Source organism: Cricetulus griseus, assembly GCF_003668045.3.
Source record: "Cricetulus griseus strain 17A/GY chromosome 1 unlocalized genomic scaffold, alternate assembly CriGri-PICRH-1.0 chr1_1, whole genome shotgun sequence".
NCBI classification, from domain to species: Eukaryota; Metazoa; Chordata; class Mammalia; order Rodentia; family Cricetidae; genus Cricetulus; species Cricetulus griseus.
In genome coordinates this window covers 247,132,019-247,155,756 of record NW_023276807.1, presented here as the reverse complement: position 1 = coordinate 247,155,756, position 23,738 = coordinate 247,132,019, and the positions used below count along the sequence as shown (strand labels likewise).

The 23,738-nt window shown below is 39.7% G+C and overlaps 1 protein-coding gene across 1 annotated transcript in view; it reads right to left on the bottom strand.

Moving 5' to 3' along the window:
- Positions 1-21,052, bottom strand: part of LOC113833253 (40S ribosomal protein S29-like) — a 138,486-nt gene extending 117,434 nt beyond the window's left edge. The window contains 1 exon segment of the mRNA XM_027394017.2: positions 19,458-21,052. Coding sequence (XP_027249818.2) covers positions 19,458-21,052 — 1,595 coding nt within the window.
- Between the last annotated feature and the right edge of the window lie 2,686 nt (positions 21,053-23,738).

Below are 23,738 nucleotides of genomic sequence, written 5' to 3'. Positions count from 1 at the left end.
AATGCTAAATAGTCCTACTTTGTGTCAGCACTTTGTACAGCAACCTTTGAAAATAATTTGTAAGAAATTTTCACAATCTCTTGTTTATCATTACATGGATGACATTCTTAGATTCCAATAAAGAAACTTTGGAATGTATGTTTGAAATAGTGAAGGAAGTTCTGCCTCCTTGGGGTTTACAGATTGCCCCAGAAAACATACAAAGAGGAGATTCTATTAACTATTTAGGTTACGAGATAGACTTACAAAGAATCAGACCTCAAAAGGTACAAATTAGGAGAGATCATTATCAAACTCTTAATTCTCTTCAGAAGTTATTGGGGGAAAATTCGAAACTACAGACGATTATTGGTGTAGACACACATGACTTAAAGCATATAAAAATGGCCCTTAAAGGTGTTAAGGACCTAAATAGTCTGAGAATATTATCTGCTAAGGCATAAAAAGAGTTACAATGGGTAGAAAACAGAATATTGGATGCACATGTAAATCGGTTAAACCTTAATTTAGACTGTATTCTGCTTATCTTGCCATCCAGAGAATACCCTTCTGGAATTCTGATGCAGAGGGAAGACATTATATTGGAATGGATATTTTTGCCACATAAACAGAATAAAAAGTTAAAGACATATATAGAAAAGCTTTCTGATTTGATTTTAAAGGGAAAATTAAGACTTCGTCAACTGACTGGAAAAGATCCAGGAGAAATTATAGTACCTTTAACTAATGAAGAAATTTCCTCCTTGTGAAAGGATAATGAATACTGGCAAATAGCTCTTGCTGACTTTTGGGGAACAATTAGCAACAACTATCCCAAAACTGACAGAATTAAATTCATAAAAAAGACAGTCTGGATTCTTCCATGTATTGTAAGACAAACTCCCATTTCTGGAGTTCTTACCTTCTACACTGATGCCAACAAATCAGGTAAGGCAGGTTATAAAGCAGGTGAGGTAAGTAAAGTAGTTTAAAGTAGTCCATATACACCTGTACAGAAGGCAGAATTATATGCAATTCTCATGGTACTTATGGATTTTACAGAACCTCTTAATACTGATTACTGATTAATTACTGATTCTCAATATTCAGAGAGAGATGTGTTACACATTGAGACTGCAAAATTCATTTCTGATATTACAGAATTAACTTCTCTGTTTTTACAATTACAGGAAACTATCAGAAACAGAAGTAATCCTATATACATTACACATAACAGATCCCATACAGGTCTGCCAGGCCCACTAGCACAAGGCAATGATGAGATTGATCGTTTATTAATCCGAAGTGTGCTAGAAGCCTTGGAATTTCATAAGAAACATCAAGTAAATAGCAAAGATTTGAAAAAGGACTTCTTCATCACTTGGCAACAAGTCAAAGAGATAGTGAGAAACTGTCATACTTGTTCCTTTTATAACCGAACTCTATTGCCAGCAGGTTGTAACCCTAAGGGCATTCTGAGAAATGAGGTTTGGCAAATGGATGTCTTTCACTTTGCAGAATTTGGAACTTTGAAATATGTGCAACATAGTATAGAAGCATTCTCAGGGTTCCAATGTGCTACTGCTCTTAACTCTGAAAAAGCTGATTCTTTTATTACACACCTGCTAGAGGTGATAGCAGTTATGGGTATATCTGCACAAATAAAAACTGACAATGCTCCAGTGTATGTCTCCACAAAATTGGAACAGTTTTTCAAATATTATAACATAAAGCATGTCACCGGTATACCACACAATCCTATGGGACAAGCATTGGCTGAGAGATCTAATAGAACACTTAAGGAAATGCTTAACTAACAGGCTTGGAAGACTAACCCTCCCACAAACATAGGTAGCATAATGCTTTATCAACACTAAACTTTCTTAATGCCAATGAAAAAGGCCAAACAGCTGCAGAAAGACACTGGAATATGGAGAAAACTACTGAACTGAATCAGCCAGTATATTTCAAAGATGTACTAACCTCTGTATGGAAACCAGGACATGTGTTACGTTGGGGTAGGGGTTTTGCATTGGTTTCCACAGAAGAAAAACTTTGGATACCATCAAAGTTGATCAAGATTCCAGTTTAAAAGACAAAACCTCTCAACGAGGAGAAATGACAGGTATTCTACTAAGTTATATCTTATGAACTAAATAGAAACCTCCCAAAGGAAAGGGAAGTGTTTTGCTTTTATCTTCACAGGAAATCTCATCTCCAGAAGGCAAAGGACACTCCATGGGTAGATACTTAAGAAGAGAAGGTAGCTATAACTATCAAACAAAAGGAACGTGCCATACAGCAAACTTTACAGCTGTCTCTCAGAGAACTCTATTTCTCTTTTTCTAGTCCCTATTCAATTAAACCAATACTGGATTTAGAGGTGGATTTGGCTTTCCTCCTCTAAAATCCAAGCATGTTGTTTAACTACACTTTAGAATTTCTGTATTGTATCAAGAAGCCAATTGATGTAATACAGAATAAAAGAAGAATTTGGGGACTGTCTTTGTCTTTTCTTGGCTCTTTCCTTCAAGGTGTACACCCTCTCATAATTGTTATTCTCCCATGGTTGCCTTTCCTAGTATGTGTACATACACAAGCAAACATTTCTCTGCTAACTTTTTATGTCTGAGTCCCACACAGTCAATGAAGACCTGCCTGACAGCAATCCCTGGACATACTGGGAAGAAAATGGGCCACACCTCCTCGACTGCACTGGATCCAACTTGCTCCATTTCAACTAACACTGCCAGAGCTTCAGGTGCTGACTTTAATCAATTTGAGGTTTTCAAGCAAGATCTTCAATCAAGCGAATCCCATCTAACATGGACTGGATACAATCCATTCAAGACTTTCACTATACTAACATTTTCTTCCTACAGGACCCCACAAGGATATCATCATCCCATTTCAGCAGGAAGTAACTTGGAGAATGCTAAGTCCCCTTTTCCCATTGTTGTCACTTAGGATAGTGTATGTACCTTGTTAGTGATAGCTTCCTATTGTTTATGGTTGGGATTGGAGGGAGGTGTTCAGGCTTGGACACCTCTTTCAGATGACTTTAGGATTTAGTTAAAATATATAGTTAGGATGTGACATAAGCAGATTGTTGTATCTTCTTATATTTCACCTTTATGATTGTTAATTTTGGATACTTACACCGTTAAATTTTAATCCTCTTTTAGACTAAAAGGGGAATTGTAGGGGAACCTGTAGCCACGCCTGCTTAGTGGCTGGCTAATGGTGTGCCTGACCATGCCTATGAGGGCGTGGTCGTGGTCAGGGTGATATAGAATAGAGAGTCAGGTGGCTGGGTTTCACTTTTGTTTTTGACCCTTTTGGCATGCTGTACAGACTGCTGCCAAGCTGGCTGGCTTGGTCTTGGTCGCTCTGTAAGTAAGTCTTTTCCCTGTTAAATGCCCTTATATTCCTACTTGGCTCTGTATTGGTAATTTCCCACATTAATGTTGTCTCTACATTCTCATTGAATTGCAGGAAATCTTTAATTCATTTTTTTATTTATTCCTCATTCCAGGAGTGGTTCAGTTGGGCATTATTAAATTTCCATGAGTTTTGTTGTTTTTGAATTCTAACTTTAAAACATGGTGGTTTGATAAGATATAGTGTGTTATTTTAATTTTTTGTACCTTCTGAGATTTGCTCTGTTTCCACGTGTGTGTTCAATTTTAGAGAAAGTTCCATGTAGTCCTGAGAAGAAGGTATATTCTTTTGTGTTTGGATGGAATGTTTTATAGATGTCTGTTAGAAACAACTGGGCCATAGCTTCTATTAATTATTTCCTTTGTTTCTTTTTTAAGCTTCTGTCTGGTGTTCCCATCTAGTAGTGAGAGTGGGGTGTTGAAGTCTCCTACTATAAGTGTGTGAGGTTTTATCTGTGATTTGTATTTTAGTAATGTTTCCTTTATGAATGGGGATTCCTTTGTATTTGGGGCATAGATGTTCAGAACTGAAATTTCATCTTGATGGATTTCTCCTGTGGTAAGTAGAAAGTGACCTCCTTCATCACTTTTGATTGATTTTAGGTTAAAGTCTAATTTGTTAGATATTAGGATTGCTACCTCTGCTTGTTTCTTGGGTTGATTTGATTGGAAAATCTTTTCCCAAACCTTTACTCTTAGATACTATCTGTCTTTGAATTTGAAATGTGTTTCTTCAACACAGTAGAAGGATGGATTCTCATCCATTCTGCTAGCCTGTGTCTTCTTATAGGTTAGTTAAGACCATAATTTTGAGGAATTTTAATGACCATTGATTTTTCATTCTTATTTATTTGGGATTTGCTAGTGGTGGTGGAATTGTGTGTGGTTTTCCACCCCATTTTTCTTTCTTCTCTTGGTAAAGGGGGCTTATCTATTGCCTATTTTTCTGGTTGTAGTTAAATCCCTTGGGTTGGAGTTTTCATTCCAGAACTTTCTCTAGGGCTTGATTGATGGATATATATTGTTTCAATCTGATTTTGTCATGAAATATCTTGTTTTCTTTATCTATATTGATTGAATGCTTTGCTTGGTAAAGCAGTTTGGGCTGGCATCCATGTTCTCTTTCTGTATGTCGAATATCTATCCATGATATTCTGGCTTACAGAGTTTCCATGGAAAAGTCATGTGTAATACTGACAGGTTTGCCTTTATATGTTACTTAACTTTTTCCTTGGCTGCTCTTAATATTTTCTCTTTGATCTGTATGTTTGGGGTTTTGATTATATGTGGCAAGGAAACCCTTTTTGTGGTCCACTCTATTTGTTGTTCTGTAAGATTCTTGCACTTTTATTGGCATATCTTTCTTTAGGTTGGGAAATTATTCTTCTATGATTTTGTTGAATATGTTTTTTTGCACCTTTCAGTTGGATTCTTGACATTCTTCTATACCTATTATTATTAGGTTTTGTCTCTTCTTCTTTTAAAAATTTTTAAATAGAAAGATAATTTTACATGTCAATCCCAGGTCCCTCTCCCTCCCTTTCCCCCTTGCCCCACCCAACAAACACCCTACCTATCCCATACCCTATCTGCTCCCAAGGGAGGGTGAGGCCTTCCATGGAGGGTCTTCAGAGTCTATAGTATACTTTTGGGTAGGGCCTAAGCCCACCCCTTTGTGTCTTGGCTCAGGGAGTATCCCTCCATGTGGGATGGGCACCCAAAGTCCATTCATATGCTACAGATAAATACTGATCCACTACAAAGGGCTGCATAGATTTCTGAGGCCTCCTCAATGGCACCCACATTCAAGGGTTCTGGATTAATCCCATGCTGGTTTCCCAACTATCAGTCTGGTAACCAAGAATTCTCCCTTGTTCAGGTGAGCTGTTTCTGTGGGTTTCACCAGACTGGTATAGATCCCTTTGCTCATCAGTCCTCCATCTCTGCAACTGGATTTCAGTTCAGTTCAAGTTTTAGCTGTGGGTGTCTGCATCTGCTTCTACCAGCTGCTGGATGAAGGCTATAGGATGGCATATCCAATCTCATTCTCAGGGGAGGGCATTTAAGGTAGCCTCTCTGTTGCTTAGATTAGTTGTTGTCATCCTTGTAGATCTCCAGACATTTCGCTAGTGCCTGAATTCTCTTTAAACCTATGTCTCCCTCTACTATAGTATCTCTTATCTTGCTCTCTTCTTCTACCCCCAGCTCAACATCCCTGCCCCATCATGTCCTTGTCACCCATCCTCTTCTCCCCTTCTTATTCTCCTTGTTTCCTCTCCCCTCCTCCCATGCTCTCAATTTGTTCAGGGGATCTTGTCCCTTTCTGCTTTTCCAGGGGACCATGTATGTCTCTCTCAGCATCCTCCTTGTTTACTATCTTCTCTGATAGTGTGGATTGTAGGCCAGTAATCCTTTACTCTTTGTCTTTTTACAGTGCCCCTTATTTCCTGGATATTATGTGTTAGGGATTTTTTTGGACTCAAGATTTTCTTTGGTTGATGAATTCTCCTAGTGTATCTTCAATGGCTGAGATTCTCTCTACCGTTTCTTGTATTTCTGTTGGTTATGCTTGCATCTGTAGTTCCTGATCATTTACTCAACTTTTCTTTTCCACCATTCCCTCAGTTTATGTTTTCTTTATTGTCTCTATTTCAATTTTCGGGTCTTGAACTGTCTGAAATGTTTCCTTCAGCAGTTTGATTGCATTTTCTTGGCTTTCCTTAAGTGATTTGTTGTATTTTTTTTCTTCCATTTCTATAAGGGATTTTGTCATATGCTCTTTGAGGCCCTCTAGCATTTTCACCAAGATGTTTTTAAGGCTATTCTCTTCTGCTTCATCTGCATTGTGATTTTCACATCTTGCTGGCATAGGGTCCCTAGACTCTTGTGGTATCATGTTGATTTTTCTGTTTTTGAATGTGTTTTTATATTTTCTTCTTCCCATGCTTTCTTGCAGTTGGTGTAAAAGGAGTCTTTTCCTCTCATGCTGGGTACGGGATCAAGGTTCCTTCCTGTCGGCACAAACAGATTCATTACTCTGATGTCTCTCCTCTTTCTGTGGATGGAGGCAGGTCTAGTACCAGGGCCTTGGCAGTATCTGAGTGTGTTGGATCCTGTTGGGTTGGGATCAGCCATGAGAAGTCCCCAGGCCTCATGTGTCCCTGACCAGGGCAGAGACAGGCAAATTTTTATATCTTTATAAGTCTGTAAAACACGATATCTACTCTATCATGTTTAAAGATTATATATAACCTATTATAGAATATACAAAATATATTTCATTAAGCCTTAATGAAATATATTTTGTATATTCTATAATAGGTTACTGTTTGACATTATTTTATTGAATGATTTTGTCACATAAAAGTTATTTGATATGGAATGAAAACTACACTTATCTATGGTAATGGGACTAAGTAAATAGAATATAGACAGAATATATATTCAATTAATAGAGCAACAGTATTCAGTTCTTTTTCTTTGTCCATGGTATTTTCAACTAGTACAGTTATCCAGTATTACAGTTCCAGGTTCCCTTGTAGTCTGCTTTTTGTAAATGATAATGGGTGTTAATACAATTAGTTGTATATAACAAAATATTATAAATACAATATATTAGCGTTTTCTTAATTGTATATACATGTTTATATACATGTATATAAATGAACACATATCATATATATAAATGAAAAACTATTTAATTTTAATTTTATTCTTCACTCTAACAACTATTAGCTCCATGATTCCTCATATAGCCCAAATTATCCCTAGCCTAAGACAGGGAAATCTAGATGTGACCTGAAATCCAATCTTGTATTTTAAGTGGGAAATCACAAGAATCAAATGTGGACATGTATTAGGAAAAAGAAGCAGTTACCATTCTCCAAGTTTTTATTTGTGAAAATGTAAGATTTAGACCCCATGGCTGCTAACTTTTTCATCTATGGAATTCTTCATGCAAGTAGGTCACACATTCTTTAGCAATGTAAGCATGTATCTTTAAAGCAGCAAATCTTTCGCATAATCCCATGGGTCACAGACATAGTTACTTATAAAGCTTTCCCATTAGATTAGCTCTAAACTTACACAGCACAATTGCAAAACTGCCCTAAATGTAAAGACATGTAGCATGTGTGCCCACATTTTCAAACTAGGTTAAGACAGAAAAAAACTTTACTATAAAAGAGTGCAAACTACAAATGTTGTTCAAAAGTAAATATCATTCAGTTTGTTAAAAAATAATTCAGGTCAGGTAGTGGTAATGCTATGCCTTTAATCCCAGCACTTAGGAAGCAGAGGCAGGTGGATCTATGAGAGTTCAAGTCTAACCTGGTCTACAAAACAAATGCTAGAAAAGGCTACAAAGGTATACAGAGAAACCCTTTCTCAAAAGCCAAAATAAGAAAACTATTCAGAAAGCATGTCTAGAGTTGCTTTTCAAAATTTATATGAAGATATATACTTATATTTAATTTACTTCAATGGCAAACAACATTTTTCCCAAAGAAGATATCAGAGAAATTCAAAGGAGAAAATGTCCTGAATATGTCTTTGTTGGAAAGGATGATGTGTTACTAAAGTTTTGTGTTTATTAAGTCATGATCTTGATCAAATCACTGAATTACATAATTTCAAATATTAACAAATTAATATAAGATGCAAATAACATAAACAAGTAATAGAATTCTCAGTATCAAAAACCAGTGCTTCACATTAATGAGCTTATTTGTATTACTGAACTATTACATGTGTTTTCTACAGAAGTCGAAGAGTTACTCATGGCTGATTTTCAAATATACATTTAAAATATTTTGGCAAATTTGGAAAATCTATACCAAAGGTTATGTTTGTTATATATTATTTATCACATAATATGCTACATATGTATATAGAATAAGATAAAATATATATGTATATATATGCATATATGTAATATATTTAATGAAATGTATAAATAAGTAGTGTGTCAGGGACCTTTCAGGAAGAAGAGAAAGCAGCTTTGGTACTCATGAATAAATGACTCATTGGTTAACATTATCCCAGCAGGGAAGCCTTGGAGAGGCTCAGACCCAAGGAGTAGATATCCCAAGGACCTCATGCTGTTATTGAACATAGCTCTTTTTATTGTCCTGCAGGTTACCAAGTCCCTGATAATCTATGCACAGTACAAAATCTCTCATTAGGTTTCTTGCCCCTCACTGCCAGAATCACTGGTAATTACAATAGTGATTGGCTTTTTCCAAGCATTGATGCTAAAGTGGAATAATGATACAATTACCAGCCTTAGAAAAAATATAGAAATGTAGATTCTTAGTAAAGTTAGGTTAACATTTGATGTAGAAAACCTTGCAGAAAAATTCAAAGTTTAGAAAGGCACACTTTCCAGAATAGTGAGGTTGTGATAGTGAGACTCTTTTCAACATTTAATGAGTGTGAACAGGAAAATGATTGTTGATTGATGTTTAATCAATAATGAGATTTGTGTATACAAATAAGTGTGGCCCGAGGATTTATAAAAATTCAAGAAAGAAAAGTTATATGAGCACTATAATTAGAACTACAGAGTTATTTAAATTATAACAGATCTAGGAATAAGTTGCATAATCACTTTTCTAAATACAGATATATTTAAATGTAAGACAAAATAATTAAATGCAAGACAATTATAAAAGAATAGTATAAATGATATTTCAACATCAGAAATCACATATTGGATATGAAATTATTTTGGGCAATCATAAACTTATTGAGGTCACTCTTACATTATTTAGAGCATAAGATTTAAAAACATTAAATTACTAAACCACTCATGGCTTTGTGTACCCCCACCACCAAGATGAAGATGCCTCGGGAGAGCCATCTGTCTCCTCTACCTGCTCAGTCCTGGAAAGTATAACAAGCTCATGGGCCACTCATCTGTAAGCTGCTGGAGTTTTAGAAGAGGCCAGATCTGGAAATGCAAAGATACTGGATCCTCACTACACAGGACAGCAATAGGATATCCAGGAGGAGCTTCAGTGATGCTCCAATATCAACATAGTAATAAAGCCAGAGGCCTCAAGCCACACCAGAGATCCATTGCAAAAAAACACTTATTAGTAAACATGTATGGATTAAGCTATTGAAGGATATTTGATCACACTGTGAACCCCAACATTGTGTTATTTACTGAAAAAATCTGTTTCTAGTTGTGCTGTGCCTCAACCCTAGCAAACACCTTTATAATCCAAAAGCTTTGTGCTTGAATATTGTAAAGAAGATTAAGAAAAGACAACCACAGGTCAAGAGGTAGATTAAGCAACTAGTTGACAAGAAGTAAATTTGGGAATATCAAGAACAAAACAAAAAGAGAGAAGGGGAGTTAGGAGGACAGATAAAGAGAGGCACAGGAAATAGAGAGAAAGGGATAACTAAGTTTGAGGAAATCTATTGAGACAGTGTCTGTAGAGAGATGGGTGTGGGGCATCTGTTAAGGAGTAGGGTCAGCTAGGTGCTTACTCTGTGTTTCTGAGATATCAGTGTTTTCACCCCAACATCTGGCTCCAGAGTCTTTATTGTTAAAATCAAGCTATTGGTATTTTGTTACAAACATTTGGTACTCCTACTCAAGGCAAGAACACAGACAGAGAAATCAAACCAGCTATAGACAAACTAAGAAGCCATCAATTTGATAAGACACCTAGGAAGTCAAGGAAAGTAATACTAAAAGGAAAAATAATTCTTGTGTTAAGGATGGGACATACCATAACACCATGTGTTAGAACCATGTATAGTTCTGTTTCAGATGGCTTGGAAATAGAGGCAGAAAATGAAAAGATTAAGGACTAACTAATATTGATATAATCTCAATTATAATTACTACTATTCTGGTAATTCATGTTTTATTTTTAATAGCCAGAGTGGTATTTGAACCTATCATAGTTTGAATATATTTGTCCCCCAAGAGATCATAAGGAGTGGCACTATTGGGAGATGTGGACTTGTTAGATGAAGTATGGTCTTGTTTTGAGGATGCTGGATGACACACAACTTTAATCCAGATCTTGAGGACACCATTAATCTGGGCCACACCTTCTGGTGGAAGGTTATCAATGTGGGGGTTGACTTTATGGTCTTTTTCTCAAGCTTCACTCTGTATGACAGTTGGGTGACTTCCTGTTGCCTCTGAGTCAAGATGTAGCAGCACCACATCTGGCTGCATGCTATGATGCTCCCCATCATAATCAGAATGATTTTCAATCAATACATGGTATGAAGTGGAAACCACATATTGACCTCAGGGAAAAGACTTGCTTTTCAAATGGTGTGGATTCAAATTTAAATGACATCCCCCAATATGCACAATGCTTCCTTAATTTAATCTGTACTTACTCTTACTCCAAAGAGATTTAAAACTCAGAGCCACCTTCATGTCTCTTAAGTATAACACCCACAGTTTTAAAAATCAACCTGGTTCCTAGTGAGAGTCCCTCAAACTTTCACATCATGTAATTGATATGTTATTCCATTCTAATGTAGTTATACAAGACATTGATATAAATTGAGTACTACCATTAAATGTAACTGTTAAGGCTGAATTCAGACTGAGGCCAACGAAAAACTCTCTATGACCTAGTTCTTCTGTAGAGTTTGTTTACTCCTCCACTGTAGAATGTATTTTATTGACCTGTTGAACTCAAAATATTGTTTTATCTTATTAAATCCAGTGAATTTCTGTCAATTCCTTGATTGCCTTGTTAGGTCAAAGTTGATTTCAAAGCAAAGATAGTGACTGGCTGAATATATTTCTTCCAAACACATTACAGTAGGTTACAGGGAACAGTGTCCTAACAGAGAATTTGTAAGATAAAAAGTTCATATTGAGTACATTATTTTACCTGAAGCATTTTGATTATAATTGACTATTGTTAAATTGTTGAATTTATAATGCTTGGCATATAATGCCCTGAATTTGTTTCAAAGAACTAATTTTAAAGTACATTTCAAAGAAAAGAAAAAAGAGAGAAACATTGCTCCATTTTATTTAGTAGCAAAGACAAAGAAAGAGATTCTAGAGCAGCCTTCTCCATGGCAGGTTTCCTAAATAAATATAAGGAACTGATAGTTTTCCATCAGATTACACAGACAAGGATTTGACCAACATTCATCTTAATCTTACTCTGATGCCCACCAGAAATAGAAGAAAATAATTCAGATTCTACAAGTCCATAAAATGCTTCTAGATGCCTCTTTTGGAATTTCTACTTCTGCCAGTCCATAGACAGATGTAATCTAATTGGCTACTAGTGCTGACAAATGTAATGTTTTGGCCAGATGAACTCATTCAGAACTGGCAGGAGTATTTCAAGTTAGGCCTGGTAGTGCAGACCACCTGAGGATGTTAGAGGCTAGTGAGACCTTATATAATAAATGTTTAAAGAAAGATGAAGATAAGGAAAAGTGGTAGACATGTTCAGAGTCTTAGATTCAGCACTGGAAAAAATGAAACTACAGCCGAAATCATTCTTCAGGTGTTTGTGATGAACTCTCTTGCTAGAGTTTACATTTTAGCATTTGTCATTCTGTGCCCTCAATGATGAAGGATCTATAGTTGAAAGCAAATATTCCTGTCTAGTTTCATCATGTGTACTTCCATCATACATTTTTATGTTAATAGTCTCCATGTTAGAAATATTATGTTTTAGTCATATATATGCAGATAATTTTATACATAGATATACATTTGTTCAACCATTCACATCATTACTATGTGATGACTATAAATGGCTCTTAAAATGTAATTATCCATAGATACCTTGGAAAAATGGCCAGTTAAAATGGTCATTATGTATATATTATAGGATGTCAATTCTCTGATGGAAGTCATTCTGTTCAAACAGCTAGAATGAAACATTGCAATGAACTTCAGCAAAGAACTTCATCACTATTGCTTTTTACTCAGATATATTCAGGCCAATTTCAAACTGTTACTTAGGTTTGTTAAGAATTGTGGAATTGATCTGGGTTCCTAATCCTAAGTCAATAATATCTTGTAACAAATTTATGCATTCTGTTCAGCATACATTATTGTATTAGGAAAACTGGAGAGTTTAGTTCATAAAATTACAAGGAGGATTCCTATGTGAATACCAGCATCTTTCTAGGAAGCAGAAATAGAAGAGATTTTAGTGAGGGACTGAGGGTGGGTGGGTTAGGGAACATGATGGTTCAGGATGGGGTTGGGGACAGAGAGGGAAAGTACTGAAAAAGACCACTGGAAAGGAAAGTCATTTCAGGGTCAGCTAAAAATTTGGTATAATGGAATCTCCCAGGAATCTACAAAGATAACCTCAGCTGAGAAATCTCGCAACAGTAGATATGTAGCTAGAACTGACCATCTGCTGTGAAACAGATTGGTACTTAGCCCAATTGTCCTAAGAGTTTTCATCCATCAACGGATGTAAACAAATACAGACCCACAGCCACATATTAGGAGGAGAACATTGAATTCTGCAAAAGAGGGGGAGAAAAGATTGTTGGAGTCAGAGAGGTAAAGTACACCACACACACACATACACACACACACACAAAAAAAAAAAAAAAAAAAAAAAAAAAAAAAAAAAAAAAAAAAAAAAAACCTCACAGAATCAACTAACCTTGGCTTACAGGGGCAAACAGGAACTCAACTGACAGTAAGAGAATTTCATGGGAGTGACCTAGGCCCTCCATATATATGTTACAGTTGTATAGCTTAGTCCTCTCCTGGGATCCTAACAATTGGAACATTGTATATCTATGATATTGATTGACTTCTGCTATACTACTTTTCAGGCTGAGTTTCCTTCCCCAGCAGTAATACATGGGGTGCGGGAGCTTAGTCTTACTCTAACTCAATATGCAATGTTTTGTGGATAGTCATGGGAGACTTGCCTTTCCTGGAAAGAAATGGTTAAGTAGTGGATTAGGGGATAGGAAGAAAGGGGTTTGCTGCAGAGGAACTAGGAGGGCATATAGGAGGGGAAGCCAAAATGTAAAATAAAAAGGTAAAAGATTTTATGAAATAATTCTTTAAAAGCCACAGAAATTAGTAAAGATTATTACAGAGAGTCATAGCTCATGCCATCTAATAAACAATTTACATGTAGACATTGAAGAGATGCTTGATGACAAAAATCAGCATTTTCCTCTTGTGATTTTGAGACCTTAGTGTAATAGCATAATTGAATTTTTCTAAACATTTAGGATTACAGGAGGGGCCAAAATAACATGTTGGCAAGAAAAATAATTGAGTAGTCAATATAAACAATGGCTTAATTAAGTGTGGAAACTGAATACAGTGGACAAGAATTCTTGGGAACTTAATATGATATATCTTCTTAAAAAGAAAATGTTTGTCTGAAATTAGAAGCACTGTTTGATCTTTCTGGGTACTCTGATTTGATTCCCAGCACCCATATGGAGGGTTACCACCATTAGTAACTCCAGTTCTAGTGACTTAAATGCCCTCCTATGATATCTGTGGGTACTGCTCTCACAACACATATAGAAATGTAGGCAGGCAAAACACACACATAAATTGCATTTTAAAGGAAATATTAACAAACATTTTGGGGGCAAGAAAAATGGCTCAGAGGTTGGGAATAACTCTTATTTTTCATAGGATATGAGATTGGTTCTCACCACATTGGTGGCAGCTCATAACTATCTATAACTCCTGTTCTAGTTCCACAGGATCCAACACAGTCTTCTCATCTAAGTAGGCATAAAGTGCACGCATGTATAACTTGCACACACTGAGACAAACATTCAAACACACTGTACAAAAATAAAATATTAAAATAATACTTAGTCATATTTCCCTAATTATATATTATCTTTAGAATAAAAGGGAAGCATTCTTGTTCTCATATCAAAAGATAAAAACTTCCTTCAGTGAAAATAGTCAAACTTATATCCATCTAAGGAGCAACATTCTCTTGAATCAGTACTACATTTTCTTGCAAAATCTATGATGTATTTTGATTTGTTCTGTCTAAACATGTATTTGCTTCCAGTACTTACAAAGTGCAGAGATGAAGTCAATGTATTAATGTTCCTGTTTTTTTCTCCATCATAAATATAAAAGACAATATTCTCTAAGATGAACTATTTGTGTTCAAGCAAGATCAATGAAAATATGCCAAGAAAGACCATTCATTTAGAACTAGTACAAAATATCAGACTTTTCAAATTTATTGATACTATAGAATCATTATAGATGAAATACTTGTCCTTAAAACAAATAAAGGAGATCAAGAAAATAGTTGCAATAATGAAGAGAGCCATTATAGTCTTAAAAACAAAACTGGCACTAGAGAAATGTCCAAAGATCTACAAGGTTGTCCCCAACTAACAATTTAGTGATAGTCTAGAGGCTACCCTAAATGCCCTTCCCCTATAATGAGACTTATGACTACCTTATATGCCATCCTAGAGCCTTTATCCAGTAGTTGATGAAAGCAGAAGCAGACACCCACCCTAGTCACTAAGCTGAACCCAGGAACCCAGTTGCAGGGAGGGAAGAGTGATGAGCACAGGTGTCAAGACTATGCCAGAGAAAGCCACAGAAACACCTGACCTGAACAAAGAGTTTCACATGTACCCCAAACTGATAGCTGAGAAACCAGCAAAGAACTGTTCCATACCCCCTGAAAGAGGATATCAGTTTGGAGTTCTGGTTAATCTATGGGGCCTCTGGTACTTGACCAGTATGTATCCCTAGTACCTGAGTAGACTTTGGGAACCCATTCCACATACATGGATACTCTTTTAGCCTAGACACATTGGGGAGGGTCTAGACCCTGCTCCAAATGTTATGCCAGACTTTGAAAATCCCCCATGGAAGGCCTCACCCTCCTTAGGGAGCAGAAAGGGAACTGGATAGGGGTTTGTTAGAAGCAGGGGAGGAGAGAAGGGTGTGGGAATTGGGATTGACATATAAATGAAACTTGTTTCTAAATTAAATTTAAAAAAGGAAATAGATAAAACAACATAACTGATTTAAATATTTATTAAATACTTAATATCTTTGTTATGCATATATGTTCACTCTAAGACCATCAACTATAAAGATTATAAAATGCTTTCAAAACCATAGATTCATCATCATAAATAATAATAAAAATCATACAGCACCCTTACTAGATAGACCATTTTTTAGTAATTTCTTTAAAAGTGAGTAATTATAATAGGCTTTCATCTGCCCCACAGGAAAATTCACTTAATATTAGAAGCATTTTTTTCTGGTTAAAACAACTTCTAGTTATTCCCAAGAAGAGAATAGAGCTGGTATTTATAGTTCTATTAAAATTAAGGTCAACTTTGCAGCTACTCATGGATTCATTGGTTACAGGCTGTTAGCCTCTGGAAGCCCTTACTGCCTTGAATCTATTATAAAACATATTAGTTTTAGAAACTTTATGTACGGAGTCTTATTATGGATTTCTGAAGTACATTTTACCATAATTCACATATTTTCACTTCAAATAAAGTTTCATCAAGTCTTGTTACTGTTATGAAAATATTTGAAATTGAAGTTAAATCTCATAATCAATGCAGGATGAAACTATAAAAGATAGAGGCATGGATCTTTTGTAATTCAAAAATCTAATCATAAGTGTAACAAGGGTGAACACATCATTAATTCCTCAGGAATCCAGAGAAAAAGAAAAAGAAAATAAGAGAATGGGTATATTATTTTTAGAAGCACTGATCATTTTCTAAATTAACTTAGCAAATATTTACTTACAATTTTGTTTGCTGTGCTTGCCCACAGTTGTTCTCACGCCTCTTCTGTTGTAATCATTAAATCAAACTACAGCTAAAAGCAATACACTGAACAAAAGGATGTATTCCTTCTCACAAGTTACAGAATATTATTGAATGAAGTCAATAAAATAACTTACATAAGAATTCAGACAAAAGAGTAAACTCCAGTGCATAGATTAGACCTGACCAGACAGGAAGGACCTCTTTGAGTCTGGAAATACCTAACTCTTCCTTTCCCCTCTGCCTCCCTGACCTCTGCTGAGCCCTACTCTATGGGGGATGAAAATCTTTCCGATTTGGAATATTCTGAAATCCTGCCTTTGGTTTCACTAAACAGGAACACCAGAAAGCTCTGGCCCACTATTGTATTGCTAATGCCAGTAGGGCTACTATTGTTTACAATGGCCTCAGGGTAATATGCCTCCTAATTTGCATCTGTATGTGCCTAAGCATCTGAATAGGCCTGCACCTGGTCAGGGAGATCAGAGGTGAGTGAGTAACTTGTGATGATGGAAGGTTTTGAATTAGGGGCTATCGGCCAGAGCAGAGAGAAAGAACAAAGAGAGAAACTGTTCCCTCTTGGGATTGGCAGGATGGTTAAGAAACACCAGAAAAGATGGCTAATAAAGAAATGACTCTAGTTCTACAACATGGAACTGAGAGTGAAAAACTTAAAAATTAGCAAAGAAATATAGCCCAGAAACTGACCAAGGCTACTACTCTGACTTAGTGCCTGGAATTTACCAGCCACCAGCAATTACTCCCTTACAAGACCATAAGATAACTGGGTACCAAGAATTCCCAGATGGCCAACCTCCCCGAGGGGCTCATGAAGGAAACAGATTGCCCCACTGGTCAATGTGTCAATTAAGGGTCCCTGAGGTCTGCAGGTTTTACAACTGGTGGGATGAGGAGGCTATCTGATCCCCAGGCCTCCCCTTATGACAAAGGACTTCCTAGGAACCCCTGACTCTGGTCACATATTCAATGGACAGAGAGTCAAGGCCCCTCCCTAAGCTTATGGTTTTTGCCTTTAATAATGCCTGTGCCTGGGGGACAGGGCTGCTGTCTAGCCTGCATGCTGAGAGAGCCTATTTGTACAAACTGTCTACCTTTCATTAAAGCCTTTTGCTGTTTGCATCAAGTTTTGGCCTCCTCATGATGATTGGGGTGGCCGAAGTCCTGGGAAAAGATTCTGGAGGCCTGAGCTTCCAGGGGTCTTACAAGACCTCTCTGAAGATGACAAGATGCCTGTGTTTGGTCTTTAACGTCACTGGGTTGCTAGGAACTTCCAGGTCCACACACCCCCCACTCAGGCAGAACCTCATGGTTGTCATGGACTAAGGATGAGACAAGCCAGGTCACGACACAACTCCTGCCCAAGGTCCCCATCACCCCAGGATCTCTCTGGGCCTGGGGTTTCAGAAAGTGAACCTGACTGCATAGAGTGGAACCACCCAGACTGGAAGGACCTCCCTGAATCTGGAAATACCTCACTCTTCCTTACCCCTCTGCTGGCTCCAACCTCTCCTGAGTGAGGATACTAACAGGACAGGCAAGACCATCCATATCTGTAGACATTGAAGACTTGGAGCACACATACCACTGGGTGACAAGAGGAGATAGAGAGTCCCCACCTGCACCCACTGGAAGAAGAGATGGGAAGAAGGCAGAATAAGAACACACTCAACAGAAAGACCAATATGACACCACCAGAATCTAGGGATTCCACACCAGCAAGATCTGAAAAGTACAGCACAGAAGAAGAAGAAGAAGAAAAGACAGACCTAAAGATCTACTTCATGAAGATGTTCGAGAACGTTACAGAGGAAACAAGAAAATCTCTTAAAGAAATAGAAGAAAAAACAAACAAAAAATTCAAGAAATAAGTAATTCTCTTAAAGAATCTAAAGAAAAACAACCAAACAAGTGAAGGAAGCACTGGAAACAGTTCAAGGCATGAAAGCTGAAATAGAAACAATAAAGAAAACACAAAATGGGGAGATGCTGGAAATACAAATGCTGTATAAATGATCAGGATCTAAAGATGTGAGTATAACCAATAGAATACAAAAGAAGGAAGAGAGAATTTCAGTTGTTGAAGAGTCGCTAGAGCATATACAGTCATCATCGACCAAAGAAAATATCAAGTCCAACAAATCTCTAACATAAAATATCCAGGAAATATGGTACACTGTTAAAAGGCCGAATCTAAGAATAATAGGTATAGAAAAAGGTGAAGAAATACAGCTCAAAGGTACATATAATAAACTCAACAGAATCATAGAAGAAAACTTCCCCAACCTACAGAAGGTTATGCCTATGAAAGTACAAGAAGTTTACAGAATACCAAATAGACTGTGAAAGACCCCCGAAGAGGTACTTTCGTAGAAGGAGACCCGCACCCAGGAATCAGCGAAACCACGAACTTTGGATGCAAAAGCAAGAGGCTTTATTAATAGCACGGATATCTGGGGCTCAGCTTCTGTTTGGCCAAGCCCCGAGCCCCGGAAGGGGGGTCCTTTTTATAGGGGAAAACAGGCACAGTACAGAAGCGAAAAGCATCAAATCAGCATTTTCTCAAGGTTTAATAGTCAGGCGAAACGGCCTTATCTTCTGCTGGTCCAGATGGCTGGTCTTGGGACGGAGCGATCCGGAGCCATCTGGCGGGGGCTGGCCTTGCGCGGGGCGGGGAGTGAGAGCCAGCAGCTGTGGGGATCAAGGGTCGGGGAGTGCAGGGGAGGGGAGGATGTATTCGCGTGCGCCCCGCCAGCTGCCGACCAGAGTAGGAGCCAAACTTAAAAGAAAAGCTACGGCCCGGGGGGGGTCTTTCATCCCCCATTTCTCTTGTAACTGAATGGAATCTTTCATTCAGAGGTCTCTGGATATTCTGGATCTATCTGCTTTAGCTGGTGGTATTGTTGAGTTAAGACTAAGGTTTGTATGGCAGATAATCGTTCTCTGATGAATTGAGTTATCTTGTTCAGAATGCAGGGACCAAGTATAAGGATTAAAAATAGAATAATCAGAGGTCCCATGAGAGTAGATACAAGGGTAGTGAACCAGGGAGACTTAGCAAACCATCCTTCGAACCATGCCTATTGGGACTCAAATAATTGTCGTCTCTGGTTAAGTCTTTCTCTAAGCTTGGCCATGCTGTCTCTAACTATTCCTGTATGGTCTGCATAAAAGCAGCATTATTCCTTGAGGGCAGCACATAGCCCCCCTTCCTGTAAAAATAATAAATCTAACCCTCGTCTGTTCTGCAGGACCACCTCAGAGAGTGATGTTAAGGACTTCTCGAGTGCACTGACTGACTCTTCTAGGACCTGGATATCTGTGTGCATGGCTTGTTGTAGAAGCTTAAAATGATTAATTCCCTGTAAGGCAACGGTTCCGGTCCCTATGCCAGCTGCTATGCCCCCCACTGTTATCCCTCCTAATAATAGGGCCACGGTAAAGGATATTGGCTCCCTCTTATATCGGGTTGATTTCCCTAGTACGCTGTAAACATATTCAGGTTGGTGGTATGTGACTTTGGGCCAAAGTTCTATCAATATACAAAAGTCAATGGTGGTATTGAGAACAGCGGTAGAGACACAGGGAGTCAACCCAGTACTGCAAGCCCAATAAGTTCCATAAGGGGCAACAAGGTATTGGCTGTCCTGAGATAATGGCTCTACTTGGTTACATAATTCTTGATGTGAGGGAGGAATCCTGCCTATGCATAGCCCCTTTCCTGAGACCTCAGATATTGTGAGCTTGTGCTGCATAGCAGCTCCACAACTGGTAGGTGCTGAGGTCTGGTTGGAGTAGTTGCCCAGTATTGCCACGCCTTCATAATATGGGGGCCGGGAAACTAGGCATAACCAGCATTCCTGAGTCTTGTTGGGGTCTGAAAAATTTAAGGCTTGGTAAACTCCTTGGATTAATTGTAATAATCTATCTCCGGTACCTGGAGGGTCTCTGGTTATCTCGATGTTTAGGGCGTCTGGGGTGGGGGAGAAGATGACAGCACCTGGGGTAGGAGTGATAGCTTTAGGAACGGTAGGGGGTTCAGGGACTTGGAATTGGGTTGGGGCTCTCTGGTCCGCTATTACTGGGTTTGGCCCGACTGATTGTTGGCTTAGGGGAGTAATTTGTCTGTACAGGGAGAATAAGGTCACCGGATCTTTCCCTGCTCGGTACAGCCGGAGTCCCCAGACTTTAGGACTATCCCAAGTAGTCCTTTTTCCAGCATCTGTGAACCTTAGGATGAGAGGGTTGCATTTTCCTCCGGGGGTGGCGCCTTGAAAACCTCCCCCTCCGGCACTATCATAACAGGGTCTGCAGGGTCTTTGCCCACATCTCCATGGTCCTTTCCCTGCGTACCCTTGGATCTCCCTCCATTTGAGAGTGATGAAATCCCAAGAGGAAGAGGGTTTCCAGTAAGCCTCCCCTGTGGTTTCACATCCCCAGCTTGCACAGTACCCTTCCTGTGGCCCCCCGCAGTCATGAGTTGGTTTATGGCCGGGGCAAACATAAAAATCCTTGCTTCTTGTTCCTATCCTTCCCCCAGGGTGGTGGCATCCGTACCCTGGGAATGGTTCCTGGTCAGAGGGATCCCAGTCAGACCCTACTAAGTCACATAGGTCGACATAGAGAGGAGGGAACCCATCATGTAGAGTCCCTATATAAGTGCTGAGGTTGGCTATTTCCCCGGTCCCTAGGTTGGCTATTTTCCAGGTGATATTATAAACCCTGTGGGGGTTGGTTGCTACATGGGGGGTAAACAGACAACCAATCAACAGGAGGGTGTACGAGAGAGTCTTATCTTTAAAGGATTTTGAGTGCGGTGTGCGGTCCATTCTGATGCAGTGGCTGAATCGGTGGGTCGGGCTGGCTTTACATGTGAAGCATGTATCCAAGCTGCAATGCCGTCTACTTTGAGTGCAGTGGGAGTGGTAGGATGTAGGATCCCTTCCAGCGGGGTTCAAGGTTCTTGGCCTGGTGACGCCGGACCCAAAGGGTGTCCCCGATCTGGTAGGAATGGGGGATGGTGGGATGGTCCCTCTGGTCTTTATAAGCTTGAGCAAGGGGTTTCCAGAACTCCCGCTGTACTAATTGTAGTGCCTGTAAATGAGCTTGGAGAGAAGGGGAGTTAGCAAAATCTGAGACATCTTGATCAAGAAAGTTAATGATAGGAGTAGGTACTCCATGCAGGATTTCAAAAGGTGTGAGCCCATGTGGCCCAGGGTTGTTGCGAGCATGGTAGAGGGCTAGGGGGAGTAGGAGGACCCAGTCTCTAGTGCCAGTTGCAAGCGACAATTTTGTTAAAGTCTCCTTGATTGTTCTATTCATCATTTCTACCTGTCCTGAACTTTGGGGTCTATAAGCACAATGTAATTTCCAATCAATCCCCAACAAGGTGGCCACTGACTGACTTACCTGGGAGACGAAGGCGGGCCCATTGTCTGTTCCCAGTACCTGAGGCATCCCATAACGGGGAAAGATTTCTTCAAGCAATTTCTTAGTAACGATCTTGGCTGTTTCATGTTTAATAGGGAAGGCTTCAACCCATCCTGAAAAGGTGTCTACAAAAACTAATAGATATTTGTATCCATATTTACCTGGTTTAATCTCAGTAAAATCTATCTCCCAATGTGTTCCGGGCCGGTAGCCTCTGACCCGGTTCCCGGGAGGAAGCTTCAGTCTGGATGCGTTGACTCGGGCGCACGCATCACATTGCTCAGTTACCTGTTTTAAAATGTCATTCTTCCCCAAAAGGAAATTGAATTCCTCTTCTCGTTCGAGGAGCTCCCGCATCTTCTTGGAGCTCAGATGTGTCATCTTATGTAAAAATGTCACTAGGTACTTGGTTACCCGGTAGGGGATGACAGTCTTTCCTTCATAAGTCCAATCCCCGTTTGGTTCCTTTGTGGCTCCCAATTTCTCTAGGGTTTGGATGTCTCTTTGTTCATAGTCCCATGAGGGGGAGGGACGGTCGTTGGTGGGCTCTAGAGCCAGGAGGCTAGTGGTGTCTGTGGTCAGGGCCCCCTCTTGGGCCGCCAAGTCTGCCCTTCGATTACCCCTGGCTTCAAGAGAATCCCCTTTTTGATGTCCAGGGCAATGTATGACACTTAAGGCGGAGGGCAGATGAAGAGCTCTTAGGAGAGCAAGGATTTCCTCCTTATTCTTAATGTCCTTCCCTTCTGAGGTAAGCAACCCCCTCCATCTATAAATTTCTCCATGTATGTGTGCAGTGGCGAAGGCATAACGACTGTCTGTGTACACGGTGAGCTTCTTACCTTTTGCCAATTTTAGAGCCTGCGTGAGGGCAATGAGCTCCGCCCTCTGCGTGGAGGTTCCGGGAGGGAGTGCCTGAGCCCAGACGACTCGATTCTCTGAGGTAACTGCCACGCCAGCCCTCCGTTCTCCTTGATGCAAAAAGCTGCTTCCATCTGTGAACCAGATATGGTCCGGGCTGGGTAGAGGCTGGTCAGTCAGGTCGGGTCTCGTCCCATGGGCCTCAGCCAGTACCTGTAAGCAATTATGAGCCTCTGGCTCCCCTGGGAGAGGGAGCAAGATGGCTGGATTCAGAGTCACCAGAGGCCCAAAGTGGACCCGGTCTTTGTCCAACAGCATAGTCTGGTAATCAGTCATTCGAGCATTAGTGAGCCATCTGTCTGGAGGCTGTCTGATGACTGCCTCAACTGCATGAGGGGCATGTATGGTCAAAGGCTGCCCCAAGGTTAGCTTGTGAGAATCTTTTACCAGCAGGGCTATAGCGGCAATCATTCGAAGGCAGGGTGGCCATCCCGATGCCACAGGATCCAATTTCTTGGAGAGGTATGCAGTGGGCCTTCTCCAAGGCCCCAGTTTTTGGGTGAGGACTCCCTTAGCATAGCCCTCTTTCTCATCTATAAAAAGTTCAAATGGCTTAGCTAAGTCCGGTAGACCCAGGGCTGGTGATTCAAGGAGAGCCTTTTTGATGTCGGTGAAGGCTTTCTTTTGGGGCTCTTCCCATTTAAAAGCAACCCCTGGCCGAGTGAGGGGGTAGAGGGGAGCCGCCATTTCGGCAAACCCAGGGATCCATAGGCGGCAGAAGCCTGCCGTTCCCAAGAACTCTCTCAGTTGGCGGGGATTTTGTGGGGTGGGAATGTCTAAGATGGCTCGCATACGGGCTTCCGTTAGCCATCGACGCCCATCCTTTATCTTGTATCCTAAATAGGTCACCTGTTTCTGACATATCTGGGCCTTCTTGGCGGATGCCCGGTACCCTAGGTTCCCAAGAGTCTGGAGGAGGGCTTGAGTGCCTTCCTTGCATTCCCCTTTGGTTTTGGCTGCCAGGAGAATGTCATCTACATATTGTAAGAGGATTAGAGCGGGGTACCTAACCCAGAATTCTGCCAGGTCCTGATGTAAAGCTTCATCAAAAAGGGTAGGGCTGTTCTTAAACCCTTGAGGTAGCCTAGTCCAAGTCAGCTGCCCAGAGATTCCAAGGGCCGCGTCCTGCCATTCAAAGGCAAATATAGGCTGGCTGGTGGGATGCAG